We start from the raw sequence: 16,036 nt of genomic DNA on the forward strand, positions 1-16,036 counted from the left end.
CCAGGTAAGGCTTCTGGGTGAAAGGGAGCACCAGCGGGCTTCCCCGGTGGCGCAGTGGTTAGAAATCCGCCTGCCGATGCGGGGGACACGGGTTCGAGCCCTGCTCTGGGAAGAGCCCACGTGCCGCGGAACAGCTAAGCCTGTGCGCCACAGCTACTGAGCCTGCACCCTAGAGCCCGCGAGCCACAGCTACTGAAGCCCACATGCCTAGGGTCTGTGCTCCGCAACAAGAGAAGCCACCACAGTGAGAAGCCCGCGCACCGCAAAGAGGAGTAGCCCCTGCTCACCACAGCTAGAGAAAGCCCGCGCGCAGCAACGCAGCCAAAAATAAATAAATTAATAAATTTTTTTAAAAAAGGGAGCACCTGGGTACATCAGAAGGTTGTCGACTTAGAAGGGAAGTTTTAATTACAAGTCCCCTGTTCCGTGAAGACACTTTGTGCTCCGTCTGTGTTTCAGCAGCGGCCAGCGGCGTTGCAGACAGGAGCCCGCGGTTTTCACTTCACCGTGGATGGCAGTAAGAGGTCGTCCGCTAAAGTTTCAGATGCAGTAAGTTCATGACTTTGTTATAAGTGATTTTTTTGACTTCACGGAGTAGGGTTCTATACCAGTTTTTAATGTATTTGAGTGATGCAGGTTTTACTTAAAAACTTCATTCTAATGCATGCTCATTGTTTCTAGTGTAATAATAATTATAGTACAAATATGAGCATATATGTTAACATTTTTTTGTTTGTAGTTCTTACATATCTATAAGCCACATTAAACTTTAAGTAAAAAAATAATGAGATACAAACGTCAGGTGAACAGTATTTACTGGAGTGGACGGCGGCAGGCGCCCCCTCAGCTGAGGGCTGTGTAGCAACCTGGGTTCTTTTGTGTTTACGAGGCCCTTCTGCTGTGTGTTGAAGAAACCGAGACTTGCTTCTAAGTTTCTGTCTCACAAGCTCACAATAGTTACTGAACACTTGTTGGCACTTTCTCAGTTGTAAGTACAATATGGACCTGGAGTAGACTTGTGTCCTTGGTTCCTGGATGGTCACTCAGGTGAATGGACTGTCCTTATCTAAATGAGACAACAGTGCGGTGTTTTCATGAGAAGCTTCAAATCATGATCTATACTACATTGTAAGTAAGCTAAGATATGTGTGTGTATATGGGTATAAATGTAAAAAGAGAAGATAAGTAAAATTGATAATTGCAAAGAAGAACTGTAGTTAGAACTGGTATTTTGATTTGTGATGTTGCTTTCCTCTGCATCTGTGGTCCCGTACTTTGAGTTTTCGGCCTTTCAACTAACGGTGGGTGCCCTAGCTCCATGGGATGGGTGCCCTGCTGTTGATGAGAGCCGTTTGCCGTCCCCTTTCAGCTCGAGGCTGAGCCCACCTCCTCGGCTGTGACTGCTGCATTGTACCTGGCGTGCAGTCCCAGCACAGGGTGGAGGCCCTCTGGGCGGGGCAGTGACTCTCCTTCACCGTAACCACAGCCTCAGCGCCGGGCCTAACTGAACCAGTGGTTGACAGGGGGATTTTTCTTTTCCAGATTTCTACGCAGTACCCAGTAGTGGATCACGAATTCGATGCAGTGGTGGTGGGTGCCGGAGGGGCAGGCCTGCGAGCTGCGTTTGGCCTCTCTGAAGCAGGGTTTAACACGGCCTGTGTCACAAAGCTCTTTCCCACCAGGTCACACACTGTCGCAGCGCAGGTATGAGAAAAGGCCCTCTCCGTCCTTTTGGTGCTCGCGAGGCACCGCGCAGCCCGGCGCTCCACTGCGGCGGCCTCCCTCCCCTGGGCTCCCTCGGCTCCCGGCACGCCCTCGCCAGGAGGTCTCTGCCCGCCCTGCGCCCACCCCACTGCCCGGGGCCTTGTGGTCACCCCGTCTCCGCCCCCATCCTGCCCCTCATGCCCGCCTCCGTCATGGTGCGATCTCCTTCACTGCCCCTACCCGACGGGAACAAGTCTGCTGTGGGCTTGCTCTGGCTATGCGGGAACCTCAGGGCAGACCTCAGGTGGTGGTGACGAGCTCTGATGATGGTGTGAAGCTGCAGCGCGGAAAACAATGGCCCTTAATGCTCTCAACTCAGGGAGGAAGAAGAAGTAAGGTGGAAAATATGTGACTTTATTATTTTGCCTTTTCACTCTAGGCACACGGTAGGTGGTGCCCAGCTGGTATGCAGGTAGTATTGTACAATCACATTTGACCGTCTTTTCTGGTATTTGAACACATTTCCTCGTTGAGACAACAGAGGATGTGGTGACTTTCTACGAAGCAGTAAGAGCTCCCATCACAGTTACATCTGGAATAGCTATATTCAGGGTCCAGCCACATTCTTTACACACTAAACTGCCTAGATACTTTGTTTGAAAGCTATGCTTTTTAAACTAAAGAATAAGTAATAAGCATCCTTGGATAATTCACTGTCTAAAAGCAAGAAAAGGACTTCCCTGGTGGCACAGTGGTTAAGAATCCACCTGCAATGCAGGGGACACGGGTTCAAGCCCTGGTCCGGGAAGATCCCACATGCCGCAGAGCAACTAAGCCTGTGCGCCACAGCTACTGAGCCTCTTCTCTGGAGCCTACGAGCCACAACTATTGAGCCCGCGTGCCACAACCACTGAAGCCTGCGCGCCTAGAGCCCGTGCTCCGCAACAAGAGAAGCCACCACGATGAGAAACCTGCGCACCGCAACAAAGAGTAGCCCCCACTCGCCGCAACTAGAGAAAGCCCGCATGGAGCAACGAAGACCCAAAACAGCCAAAAAATAAATTTAAAAAAATATATAAATAAATAAAAGCAAGAATAGATATAAGCAGATAATTTTGAACAGTATTGCAGAAAATCCAGTTTTCAGGTAGTGCAATAGAAATGCAATGAAAAGAATGAGAAAAGGGTAGCTTAACTTGAATGCTGGTTCTCGAGAAAAGAAGGGTTAATTGGGGGAAGGGTAACAGCATTTTTGCATGCACTGGGCCACGTGTTTTTGTATTATTTATTTATCGAGATATTATTTTTTACTTAGTAGATTAGCAAAACTCCAAGTTTGACAAAACTGTTGGCAAGGCTATGGGGAAACACGTTTTTTTACATTGCTGGTGAGGATATAAATTTATATATATAACCCCTTTGGAAGGCACTTTCGTTTTTGCATTATTTTAAACCAGCTTTCTACATTCTGCTGCCCTGGTACTTAACATTTTTTATCAGGATTGTGTTTGGGTTTACGATTGGAGGGGGTGGAGGAGGGGGGAAGGAAGGAACGTGGTAACTCGTGCGTGTCTGTCCAAGGTTCCTTGCTCTGTGCTAGTGACTCATTTAGCGGTAGCCAAACATAACGTGGGAAACTGAGGCAACAACTGGAGAAGAAATTCCGATGAGAGTGCGGACTCAGAAGTTATGACTGAATAACAGTTGGGAGAAAGGGAAGTTAGAGAACATGCCTTGTGAGAAAGATTATCTGAAGAGATGTGCAGTTTTAATTTGGGGGGCGCTGACGGGTGTTAATGTTTGTCCCTGTACTGCGATTTCTGTGGCTCTGAGGGGCAGGCTCGGGGGCGTGGGGGACTGGGGCTCTGAGCCCTCGGCAGGAAGCGCTTCTGCCTTTAACGCGTGCATTCCCGTACCATTGGGAACGTTTGTCGTGACGCTGTTAGATCTGAATCCCTTTTACATGCCGAGCTTGGTAAGGAAGAAGCCTCATCTGAGAAACCTCAGCCGACCCTCCAGATGACGCCCCAGGGGTTGGGCTCCGTGTCCCTCTCGTGGGCGAGGCGCCTGAGGCTGGGGGATTCCTTAACTGAGCCCTGTCTCGGGGTTGCAGGGGGAGGAGGGGCACTTGGGAGTCTGCCGGGCGGACTGCTAGATCCCTCACTGCGCCTCTCCCATGAGTAGCCGGCTTTTTCCAAATCTGGTTCCGGGCAGGAGGCAGTGGGGAGGCGAGCCTGCTGTAGCTCACGGGGCCGCTGGCGTTTCAGGGAGGGATCAACGCCGCCCTGGGGAACATGGAGGAGGACGACTGGAGGTGGCACTTCTACGACACCGTGAAGGGCTCCGACTGGCTGGGGGACCAGGATGCCATCCACTACATGACGGAGCAGGCCCCGGCCTCCGTGGTGGAGGTACCGTCCCCGCGGCTGTCCGACGCGGGAGGGGGCGTGCTGGGAGCGGTCGGCCGCAGGCTGGCGGCGCGCTGCTCCAACGGGGGCGCTCCTCGCTGCTGCCGCTGAGCTCTCCGTAGACTGTTTGTTCTGGGCTTGCGGACTTGCGTTGAGCTTCTAGCGTGAGTGAGCCTGAGCGTCGATCCCGTTGAGGTACCAGGCGTTTTTCTGTCTCGCAGCTGGAGAATTACGGCATGCCGTTCAGCAGAACCGAGGAAGGGAAGATCTACCAGCGCGCCTTCGGTGGGCAGAGCCTCAAGTTCGGGAAAGGCGGGCAGGCCCATCGGTGCTGCTGCGTGGCCGACCGCACTGGCCACTCGCTGCTGCACACTTTGTATGGACGGGTGAGGTGCCCTGGGTGCCCCGGGTGCGCAGGGCGGCGGGACGCGGCCGGGCCAGGCGCGTGGTGACGGGGGGGCAGGGCAGCGCGTCGGCGTGTCCGCCCAGGGCCGCTTTCTGACCAGCAGAGTAACGTGACAGGCCTTAATTTGAAAGTATCTGTTCTAAAAAGTAAACCGATGATCATCACGAATGTGCGGAGCGCTTGGTCTCACTTGGACCAAGTGGCCGTACGGCAGCAGGCGCCACGCAGTACACCCCGGTCTGAGTCGGGGCCCGTGGTCCACGGGTGCAGCTCTCGCAGCAGCTCCGCGGGGAGGTTAGTGTTGCCTCTCTGGCGCCTCTCGGGGTTGTGCAGAGCTGAGAGGTGTGTCCCACGTACGGCATCCTCTTCTGGGGTGCGTTGTTTGTACAGCTGTGTTGTCACACGGTGCATCAGCACCGTCATCCATGGGTTGAAGTCTGGGGCTCCTTTTGCGACCCAGTGTCCGCTAGGGCCCGCCTGATCCCTGCACCTCACACCAGATCAAGGTCTCTAATCCGCCAGCTGTAACAGCACAATTGCAAATGCAGGATCCCTGTTGTGGGTTGTTTTTCTTTCTTTTTCAGTCTCTGCGATATGATACTAGCTATTTCGTGGAGTATTTTGCCTTGGATCTCCTGATGGAGGATGGGGAGTGTCGAGGCGTCATTGCTCTGTGCATAGAAGACGGGTCCATCCACCGCATCAGAGCAAAGAACACTGTCGTAGCTACTGGGTAAGAGTCTGGTTTAGTCGTGTTCAGCATCTCTGCAGGCAAGCTGAATTTATTTATTCTGATGAGAATAGGGGTGTCGTGTAGTAAAGGCTGAGGCGCAGGCTGTGACTTCACCCGGCAAGGGGTAGCTTTGTGGGCCCGAGGGGCGACACCAGCACCTGCCTCCCAGTGGCAAGAAAGTGTCAGCAGTTCATAGCTGGGAGGACCCTTGAGGAGACCGAGGCCTGGAGAGGCTGATGCTGTCTGGAGTAGCGTCTCCTTTGCTTTGAGGGATGCTGTGTTTTTGCTGATTGCTGGGGTAGAAGAGTGTTGTTTGTTCACATGAGGAAAATAAGTAAATTCCATCTTATATACTGTCAGTCTGTTATTTTAACCGTTTTAATAAGGGCATCTATAAATGTTTTTAGATTTTATTATTTTATACATTTTTATCAGGGAAATCAGTTACATAGCACAGAAGTGCCCCAAGGTACAAGCGAGAGCGCCTTCTCTGCCCCCCAGGCTACCGTCCCAGTTGCCCGGGGCAGTGTGTGCACATGCATCCACAGCGGTGCTGCCTGGGCTCCTCGGTCCACTCTGGTCCTTTGGAAGGAGGTCCTGATGGGACGCTTCTGCAGTCACCTCTCTGCCGGCCTGTCTGTTTTCCAGAGGCTACGGGCGCACCTACTTCAGCTGCACATCCGCCCACACCAGCACCGGGGACGGCACTGCCATGATCACCAGGGCAGGCCTTCCCTGCCAGGACCTGGAGTTTGTTCAGTTCCACCCCACAGGTAGGATGGCATCGGGCTCTTTGTGCCTTTCAGGTGCTCGGTACCCGTGGGAAGGCTCCTCTGCAGTTGTGTGCACTTGCTTTCTCATATCTCACATCCTAACTCGTGACTTCCCCGAGGAGATTCTTCCCTGTGTCCCCCAAGGCAGTGGAGGCCGGCATCTTGCTTCCACGCCTTGTCTCGGCGCACTTAGCCAAACGTGGAGCAGTGATGGTTCGGTGTCCCTCTCCTCGACTAGGGTGTCAGCTCCCCCTGGGGGGCGGGGGCAGGTCTGTCTCATTTACCGCTGTCTTCGCAGCGCCCAGCACATGGTAGGGCCTCGGTCAGTAGAGCCAGAGGGCATGCATTTGAGTGGAGAAGTGGCACAGACAGATGGCGGGCTGCCACAGTGACAGAGCACGGCAGGCGGGGCCCCGGGATGTCCACAAGTGAGGGTGATGAGTGCACGAACGTGGGAGGCGGCCTGGGAGGGGAGTGGGTGAGTCCCATCGTGAACCTTGTTTCTGGGTTGTTTACTGATCTGTCAGCTGAGGAGTTGCCGCTGTACTAAAGAACAGGGCCTGTTTTTTTCTCTTTGCTCTGTCAGTATGTTCTTTCTGACCCTGGCAGGGTCATTCTCAGAAAGTATGAGGTGGTAGTCTTATTGCTATTTTTAACCAATAAAATGTCTGAGACTTCTGAATTCCCTCTATAGTTAGAGCTCCATTTCTTTTGCTTCCTTTTCAACGTATGAGAAATAAACCACCAGAAGACACGGCCACTGAAACTAGGAAAACTGAAAGATGAGATATAGGAATTTGCATCTTGTTTTAAAGGCGAGGTAACCCTTTGGTGCTCTAATAAAAGTGACAGCCTTCAAACTACGCTGATGGACGTGTAAGCACCCAGTGCTGGGCATCCTTGTCCTCATTACGTAGAGGGACAGTTGAGATCAGGGCGCAGCTCCCCTCTCCCCATTGCCAGATTTGGATTTGGGCTCTGCGTCTCCCAGCAGCATATTGGTGGGCTTGTCTCGGAAGAGGGGGGCCATCCCACAGGGTTGTGGTGAGACTTAGCGTTGTACACAGAGGGTGCAACCTAAGTATCGGCTGTAGTGATCATTGCCGTATTGTTGTTTGGTTACTCGATGTGCTAAATTTCCAAGCTGGTTTCTGTACCTACAGGAGCCAACACAATTTCATGGTGCAAAAGGACATTCAGCAATTAAAACCTGATAAGGTTTGAGTAACAATTAAAACCGAGATATGTAACATAAACTTTGTCATGTTGAGAGTTTAAAGCACAGTTGCAGTCGGAGTATCGAGCAGAGCTGCGTCGTCCCCGCAGCTGACCTTTCTCCTCTGCAGCTTGCTCGTTGCTTTCTTCATACCGCAGCGTCGTGCTGTGCCTTAACTTTTCCTCTCTTACGCTTGCGAGTGTGGCGCTCTTTGCCCACGCTTTCTGTCTCCTCCCAGAGTATCTTGGGAAAAACATTTGTGTTTGGGATGTAGGCCCAGCGGTCCTTAGGTTATACATGTTTAATCAGTTCGTTGTTTGCAGGCATATACGGTGCTGGCTGTCTCATCACGGAAGGGTGCCGTGGAGAGGGAGGCATCCTTGTCAACGGTCAAGGCGAGAGGTTCATGGAGCGCTATGCTCCTGTCGCAAAGGACCTGGCGTCCAGGGACGTCGTATCTCGCTCCATGACCTTGGAGATCCGTGAAGGAAGGTCTGTGTGCTTGTCCCCAGAGGGGTCTGAGCATGACTGCGCGCCTCACCCCTCTGGTGGCTGTGATTTGTGTCTGCATTTCAGCACGGGCTGGGGGGCTTCTGTGTGAGTGTCAGCACCCTGCCCACCCCGGAGGCCTGTGTGCAGTTACCTCTGACTGTTGTCTGTCAGCTTGGGAGCTCTACATTTGAGAAGTTTAGCCGGTTAGCTGTAAGTCCGTCTCAGATGGTTTGTGCGTGTGAGTGAGTGTGTGACAGAAGCAGGCAGTATGGGGGAGAAGACGCGCCCCTGTCCTGAATGTAGTGCGCGAGCTTCGGCTGGTATGCTGTGTGAACTCCCGGGTGCTTGGGGCCCTCAAGCCGGGGTGGGTTGTTTGTTCTTCAGCGAAGCAGCGTGAGGCCTCAGTGCCTGAGTTCGTGCCTGCTGTGGTGACACTGGTTAAATATCTGGGGGTGAGGCGTCACGTTTGCACACAAGAAATGAGAAGTCAGGTGGTTCTCTGGAGCATCTGGCGTGAAAGACCCCTGTAATGCATTCACCAAGGAGAATGTGGCAAATTGTCACCTCCTGACCCTCAGGTGAGAGCCCGGTGAGGGCAGGGCTTCTGTCGTGTTCGCGGCTGCATCCCAGCACCTGGTGTCTACCCTGGCACGTGGTGGGTGCTGAGAGGAGACGCCATGAAAAGGTGGTCTTAATGAAGGGAACGTTTTCTCCAGGATCAAAGCATGTGGCACCTCATGTGCTGCAAGGATTCTGTGGCCTCACGGTTTCTGGATTGCCGTTCTCGACCTTACGGTGTGATGTCCTTTTTCACCAGAGGCTGCGGCCCTGAGAAGGATCACGTGTACCTGCAGCTGCACCACCTCCCCCCCGAACAGCTGGCTGTGCGCCTGCCCGGCATCTCCGAGACGGCCATGGTCTTCGCGGGCGTGGACGTCACCAGGGAGCCGATCCCTGTGCTCCCGACCGTGCACTATAACATGGGCGGCATCCCCACCAACTACAAGGGGCAGGTGACGGTGCCGAGCCCGCGCCACCGCAGGCCCCTTGCCCGGGGCCTCCCTCAGAAGTCCTGGGCGGTCTGGCAGGCAGGGCAGGGGCCGTGGCTGGACCCCGCTGTCTGCGTTCACGCCTCAAGTAACCGCCAATGATTGATTCATCCCGTCTTAGGGGACAGTCAGACATGAGGTCATTTGCAGCTTTTCCTACGTGGTTGTATGCTATGAAGTGTAGCTCTTCAGTTAATACCTTTGGACGGTTTGCAGCTCACAAAGAGCTTTTAGGTCACCTGATTGTAGTCCTCCCCAGGCAGGCGGTTGGAACTGTTGGGCGAGTCCGCGTTACGACTCCAGTCCCCCACCGCCCCGTTTCAGGCCCTCCACCCGCCGTGCTCCGCTGCTTTGAGCCCCCCGTCGGGGCGGGTGTGCAGGGGCGCGTCAGGAAGTGGGTGAGGTGCTGCTGGGTGTGAGCAGTGGTACTGGGGCCCTCTGACCTTGGCACGGGGGCCAGGGAAGGGGGCCGCGCGGTGTCTGCGGGGGTTCCCCGTAGGTGGCGTAGGTCCAGTTTTTACCTTTTCTCCTTTTTCCGAGCCCCGGCTGTAGGGAGGCGGGGCTGAGCAGACCGCACTCCGTAACTTTAGTCTTCTTCCCCAGGTTCTGAAGCACGTGGACGGCCAGGATCAGATCGTGCCCGGCCTATACGCCTGTGGGGAGGCTGCCTGCGCCTCGGTGCACGGTGCCAACCGGCTGGGGGCAAACTCGCTCCTGGACCTGGTCGTCTTCGGCCGGGCGTGCGCCCTGAGCATCGCCGAGTCCTGCAGACCCGGTACGCGCCCCTTCCGGTAGACTGGCTGTCTCGGGACACCTTGCTTCGCGCTCGTGTAGCGGGGGTCTGCTTTTCTCTCCCTGGAAGTGAGGAAACAGAAAGTCAGAGGTTTTTATGGTGATAGACTTGAGGCTAGACACAGGGTAGGTGGGGCAGTTAGAAGAGTAACTTCAGTCAGGTTTGTTTACAGTCATTATGTTCTCAGAAAAGTCAATATTGGGAAAGTGTCATTTAATAGGGGTTTACCACATACTACTTGTCTGGTGTGAATTATCTCCAAGGAAATGTTTTAAATGGCAGGTATAAATGAATGTACGATTTTTTGACACTTAGAGAAAATTAATAAAATACTAAAAACAAACTATAACTAAATCTGTTAAGGGAGAAAGGGAGGAGTTAATGCAAACAAAATAGAAGACTGGGTCACAGCTCCCTCCCCTCAAAGAGAGAATGGATTTCCATCAGTGATTTTCTTTTGTGGCAACTTAAAGTCATTTGCCGAGGAAAGGATACATGTGCTAGCCTCACAACAACTCGAGTGCTCATTTTGCTGTAGCCAGAGCCCAGTAGCAATCTCTCAGAGCAAAGCAGAAAATTTGAGGTTCCCTTTCTTTGACAGCGAGAAAAAGGAAGTTTTTTGAGAATACTTCTCTATCTGAAGGATCAGTGCACGCGTTTAAAACCTTCGAACTCAGCATTAAAAAGGAACAGACTGCCCACACGTGTACAGCATGGGTGGATCTTTGTCAGGCTGTGTGATCCAGACGCAAGAGACCACATATGTGCGATTTTTTTGTGTGGCATCTGGAGAAAGGAAGCTGGGGCTGGAGACGGTGGGTGGTCGCCAGGGCCTGGGTCCACTTGCGGTGGGGCTGGCGCAGCTCTGCTTGTCAAAACCAGCAAACTGCACTAAAAGTGGTATCCCACCTTCGTCACGCTTTAGGTTTTAAAGACAAAAGGAGAGGAAAAGTGTTTGCCCCACTACTTTCCCCAAAGTGACTATTTTAAACGTTAAAACAGAATGAGAACGGCTATGGCGGGTGAAGTGTTTTTCCTTCACAGAGTAGCAGTGCAAGGTTTGTTTGCATAAATCTAATTTTTGACCTTAAGAGAGAGTTTCTGTTTTGTTCATTCAAAGATTACTTATTGGACACCAACTTTTTGCCAGAAATTTTGTCCTTTTGTTTACTCTTTGGCCCCAAGTCAATAGATGCTTCCTCAGGGATAGAGTGGTCAAGGTGGAATGTTAGCTGAGGTTATGCATGCATTTTCCAAACTCCCTGAAAGGGTATAATGACATTTGGTGGGGTTTTTTGGGGTTTTTTTGTCTTTTTTAAAGGAGATAAAGTTCCCTTGATTAAACCAAATGCTGGGGAAGAATCTGTCATGAATCTTGACAAATTGAGATTTGCCAATGGAAGCATAAGAACATCGGAACTACGGCTGAACATGCAGAAGGTAGGAGACTGGACGCGCTCTGGATAAGCAGGCCAGCTGCGTTGGTAGCCCTGCACTGGGGTTGCTGAGTCACGGAGGCGTGCTCAGGCCTGAGTAAGATAAAAGGGCGTGCTTTCCACACTGAAGGCTGGAGAGGGCAGCCCAGGGCAGACACAGCAACTCTGCAGCTTCAGGACTCGGCCTTCTCTCAGACGTGCTGGGTGTTTGGTGCAGCTTCCCTCCTCAGACCATCTCTGGCCCTGGTCTTCTGTCCCAGGGCCTGAAGGAGGAGGGACAGTGCAGGTCCAAGAAGCTCGGTTCCCAGCTGGGAGCTTCCCGAGCCAGCACGGCTCGTTGCCGAGGAATAATCCCATCATCACACCTTCTTACAGCAACCCTGGGAAATGTCTTTAAACTGGGCCCATTGATGCCCCGAATGAGATCAGGAGAGGGGGGGTGTGGATGGCGTGCGGAAGCCGTAGTCACCTGCGTCAGCACCTCCGATGCAACGGTCTGTGTTTCTGACCTGATAGTGGAGCATGGAAAATGAGGCCCGTCTAAGTTAATTTTATTTAATTTCAGTTTAAATGTAGGTACGCGTGGATAGTGGCTACTGCGTGAGGTAACACAGGTTTAGGTGAATTAAAAATACTCGTTGACTACTCTAGATAAATAAAATAAATAAGTAAGTAGAACAGCTGGGAATCAATCAGATTCTTTTAATACCAGGATTCTTGGTCCATGAATGAGACCTTTATCCACTTGAAATTATTTGCGAGAATTTCTGTGTGGGCACGTTTTCTGGAAAGAAGCCCCTTGCTTTAGTTGCATCCTGAAAGGGTTCCATTGGGCCATCCACACAGACACCACCAAAAGGGAAAAGGTGAATATGGCCGTTCTCATAGGACTGTGGTTCTGTGGTTCTATCTTCAAACGAGACTGGGCTTCAGGGAGGCCTCATGGGACGGTAAGGAAGGGGGCAGGAGTGCAGGGACAGAAGCATGAGAAAGGGCATCTAAAGGTACAAGTCTCCAGGTGAAAATAAGCCCTGGGCATGTAGCGTACAGCATAGTGACTTTAGTTAATGTTACTGTATTGTACATTTGGAAGTTGGTTAAAGAGTAGGTTTTTTAAGTTCTCACAAACAAACAAACTTCATTTTAAAATTCAGAGTAATAAACTCACAGTCTGAATTTCCTAGTTTTTCTATTTACATAAATATTTTACAAAAAATGAAACGCATAAGAAAAAAACCCTAAAGGTTTAACAGTTCTTGGCGTGGCTTTTCCACATGGATTAAAAGCTTACAAATATTTTGTATTGCAGTCGATGCAAAGTCATGCTGCAGTGTTCCGTGTGGGAAGCGTGTTACGGGAAGGCTGTGAGAAGATCAGCAAGCTCTATGGAGATCTAAAGCATCTGAAGACGTTTGACAGGGGTGAGTGGTTCCTCCGGCCCCTACGTACGGTTGTTGCTGGATGTCTACAGGGCGGGCTGCTTCTGGGCGCAGCCCGACCCGTTGAGCGCTGACGTAACTCGTCCTTGCTGAGTGGACACAGGCTGGATCCTGTTGTCTTTGACGGCTGCCTTGTGTGCTCAGGAATGGTCTGGAACACTGACCTGGTGGAGACCCTGGAGCTGCAGAACCTGATGCTTTGTGCACTGCAGACCATCTATGGAGCAGAGGCCCGGAAGGAGTCTCGCGGCGCTCATGCCAGGGAGGATTTCAAGGTGCACCTTCATGTCCAACCACACCACCACCCCCGGCCGCCACCCACCGCTGCCACCACCACGTGCACTGCTGTCCTCCTCGCGGCATTGCTCAGCCCTGACCCTGCGCTCTCTGCATTCGCTTCTCCGCTTTCTCTGCATTTCCCATAAGTCAGTACCTTTGTTCTCACCGAGTTCAGTACTAGTTTGACCTTTTTCTGGCTTTGGATCAGTATCTGCTGCTGCATCTCTCAGCCTCCTTAGGGCAAAGGTTAGTGTGCAGCAGGTTCTATTGCCTGGAAGTGCTCACTTATTGACTTGAAATGATGAGTAACTCATTGTTTCAGACCCACCTCTGGTTTGGGAAAGGATTATAGAGCCTCATCTTGGGTCACCCTTGTTTTAATGAACTGGTTTTTATGCAGAGCTCACTTATCAGATTCTGCAGAAAAGAGTACTCGGCATGTGGTAGTTAAGATTTTCACGGAAGGGGTTGTTTGGGGGGCAGTCAAGTTAAGGATGGAGCGCATTCGCAGGAGCTGAGCTGCTTTCCCGTGGTGCACACAGAGGCTTTGGTTCGGGACAGTGTTTGGGTGGCTCAGCCAGAGGCTGGGCAAGAAAAACGGGGTTTCAGTTCACCCCGAGACACTGACTGGAGCTGGATTGCGGTTGCTGAGTACTGGGTTAGAGGAGGAGGTTGGTGAGCACGCCCGTCCTGTGCACCAAGGACAGAAGCCGCTCCCAGAGCCCGTGGTTGGTTCCTGCGGCTGAGACGTCACTGCACGTGTGCAGGCAGAGCCCGCTCACCCTGGGGGGCTCGCCCCTCCCCTCGCGGGGGCACAGGTGCCAGAGTGAGGGAGGGCTCCCTGCCCCACTGCTCCAGGCAAGAGGCCTGGCCTCACTCAGCAGAAGCTGCCAAGTAGTTGGACGTTTGGGGTTTTATTTGAAGAGGCTTTTGTGTGTCTTATCTGTTACCACGTGCAAGATATTCCTTAGCAGCATTCAGCTTCTCTTTAAAAATGTTTGAAAAAATTAATGTAATTGCTAAAATTAGAACATTTAAATAAAAAAGGCTGAAAGAAAAAGTTGAACTCTGCAAGAGTACAGAGCAAAAAGACAGGAAAAGTATTTGATAAATTTTTAAGTGCATAAAAGATCAATTTAATTCCAGCACCCATCTACTAGTTGTAGAGAGAAAGTGCAGAAGTGGAGCTCTGGGTCCCACCGTGCTGCTGCCCGGCTGTGCTGCTGCTGTGGTGGAGGTGGGATGGAAAAGGGGGAGGCGCCCTAGGCTGGGCCGGCGCGGCGTGACCGAGGGACCCCGAGTCTCGTGGCCGTCCCCTGCGTGTGCTGCTCAGTGGCACGTGCTCTCGCCACGTGCTCTTCCGGGTCAGATCTGCACACGTGGTTTCAGCGGGAATTGTAAAGGAGACGTGATTGGACTGGGAAGGTCCCGGCTCTGCACGAGGTCCGCTTTGACGGTGGAGACCCCCTTGTTGAGTGGGCTCTGGGGAGTTAACGTCAGGCTAGTCTCCTGTGTCTCCTGTATCTTTTTAAGGAGTTGGCCACGTTTTGCCGTGTTTTCTGGTTTTGCTGCGTAGCATGTTGACGGTACTTTCCGAAGTAACTTACTCTCTGTGGCCTCAGGAGCGGGTAGACGAGTACGATTACTCCAGGCCCGTCCAGGGGCAGCACAAGAAGCCTTTTGAGGAGCACTGGAGGAAGCACACGCTTTCCTACGTGGACACCAAGACCGGGGAGGTACGTGTGGAACGGGCTCTGCTCACGTATGCGATGGCGCGTGGGCCGTCCCTCGTGTTACGCAGGTCGGCATTTGGTGAGCTGGGAGGAGCGGCGTGGGTTTAAATGGACTGTGGGCAGATCTGAGACGCCACTGAAAAGACAGTCAGGCTTCTGCCCGGAAACAGCCCCGCGTGGGCGGGCGGTTCGTGCGGAGCGCCCCCACTGCGCTGCTGCTGGGCAGGGGTGTGCCAGCGCCAGAGGCCTGCCGTAGGGGAGGAGATGGAGATTCTGAGTCCACAGAGGGCTGTGGGCAGGGGTGGGGGTGGGGCGGGAAGACACCCCTCCCCTCCCTTCCCTTTGACTGGACCACCTGGACGCGGCCTCAGGGAAGCCCAGCGGATGCTGTTCAGCCCGTAGCTTCCTTGGGCACAAGCTGGGAGGGGCAGGGGGCAGGCAGGGTCCTGGAAACCACCAGCTGAGAGAGCAGTGGGGCCCCCGTCGGTCTTTACCCCAGCAAAGCGTAACGCACCCATTTGGCCTTTCTGCTTGGCATTAAGACTCAGAAATAATTAAGATGTAAAGTGTGAGCTTTTCAGAGCTCCCTAAGGGATAGTCTTTATTGTCGATCTGGATTTACAGAAGTTATGCTGTGCTGTGTCCTCATACTTCTAGAGTGCCTGGTGGGATTGTTTAATACAGGCAGATAGCAATCTTCATAGTTCTTCATGTAGGCTCTTTTCTGACAGTGTATAGTCAGACGACCCTCTTAATACAAGCTTAATTTTGTAGCGTTTGGGTTTTTTTATGACTGTAAAGGAAATACATGCTCATTTTAGAAAGTGTAGAAAGTACAAGAAGAATGAAGAAAAGGAACATTTATAAGCTCACCAATCAGAGAGATCTTTTATCATTTTGAAATATTTCTTTCAAGTTTCGTATGTATATAAAATTGTTCACTTAGAAGTAGGAAAAACTGCAAATACAAACATAATTTACAGATAAAGGATAACAGTACATACAAGGTTTCACCTACTTTTTGAGCATTTTCAGTTTAAGTTTTAGTTTAAAGCATTGAGAATTTGATACAGTGTTATTTTAATTGCTGTATTCCATACATGGATTTACATAGTCAGTCCCGAGTTTGTTATTGAAAAATGTTCCCGTGAATACCTTTGTTTGTAAGTTCCTGTTTGTCTGCAGAAGCATACAAGAGGGTTGTTTGTACATTTTTGTGTGCTAACTCATCACCGACTCTTCTTTCTTAGGTCTCCCTGGAATACAGACCTGTAATCGACAGAACTTTGAACGAGGCTGACTGCGCCACTGTCCCCCCAGCCATCCGCTCCTACTGAGGAGACCGGAGTTTACCAGCTCTTGTAATTATGTATAATATAGCTCACGCACATGTCCATGTTGTGACAGCCTTCTTAAACTGTCCTCGAGTGACTGAGGATGCCGCTTGACAGAGATTCCTGCCGGAGGCCAGCAGCGTGCCCGTGATCAACAGTCAGGAGGTGTTCAGCTTGCCTCTATCCCTGCTTCATTCTTGAGAAATAATAAAACCGGGCGCAATTCTTAGATGAAACATAA

At 51.9% G+C, this 16,036-nt stretch overlaps 1 protein-coding gene across 2 annotated transcripts in view; it reads left to right on the forward strand.

Annotated features, from left to right (window-relative positions):
- Nucleotides 1-16,036, forward strand: part of SDHA (succinate dehydrogenase complex flavoprotein subunit A) — a 20,995-nt gene extending 4,959 nt beyond the window's left edge. Inside the window, exons 2-15 of one of the 2 annotated variants that reach the window (XM_059060442.2) lie at nt 460-549; nt 1,543-1,704; nt 3,972-4,115; nt 4,334-4,498; nt 5,103-5,251; nt 5,900-6,024; nt 7,564-7,732; nt 8,550-8,745; nt 9,385-9,556; nt 10,896-11,014; nt 12,320-12,431; nt 12,594-12,724; nt 14,351-14,464; nt 15,712-16,036. In XM_059060442.2, coding sequence (XP_058916425.1) covers nt 460-549; nt 1,543-1,704; nt 3,972-4,115; nt 4,334-4,498; nt 5,103-5,251; nt 5,900-6,024; nt 7,564-7,732; nt 8,550-8,745; nt 9,385-9,556; nt 10,896-11,014; nt 12,320-12,431; nt 12,594-12,724; nt 14,351-14,464; nt 15,712-15,798 — 1,935 coding nt within the window. In that variant the 3' untranslated portion in view covers nt 15,799-16,036. The remainder of the gene's footprint in view (nt 1-459; nt 550-1,542; nt 1,705-3,971; nt 4,116-4,333; nt 4,499-5,102; nt 5,252-5,899; nt 6,025-7,563; nt 7,733-8,549; nt 8,746-9,384; nt 9,557-10,895; nt 11,015-12,319; nt 12,432-12,593; nt 12,725-14,350; nt 14,465-15,711) is intronic. The other variant, XM_059060443.2, reaches the window with a different exon arrangement.

This window comes from Kogia breviceps, chromosome 4 (genome assembly GCF_026419965.1).
Source record: "Kogia breviceps isolate mKogBre1 chromosome 4, mKogBre1 haplotype 1, whole genome shotgun sequence".
Classification (NCBI taxonomy): domain Eukaryota; kingdom Metazoa; phylum Chordata; class Mammalia; order Artiodactyla; family Physeteridae; genus Kogia; species Kogia breviceps.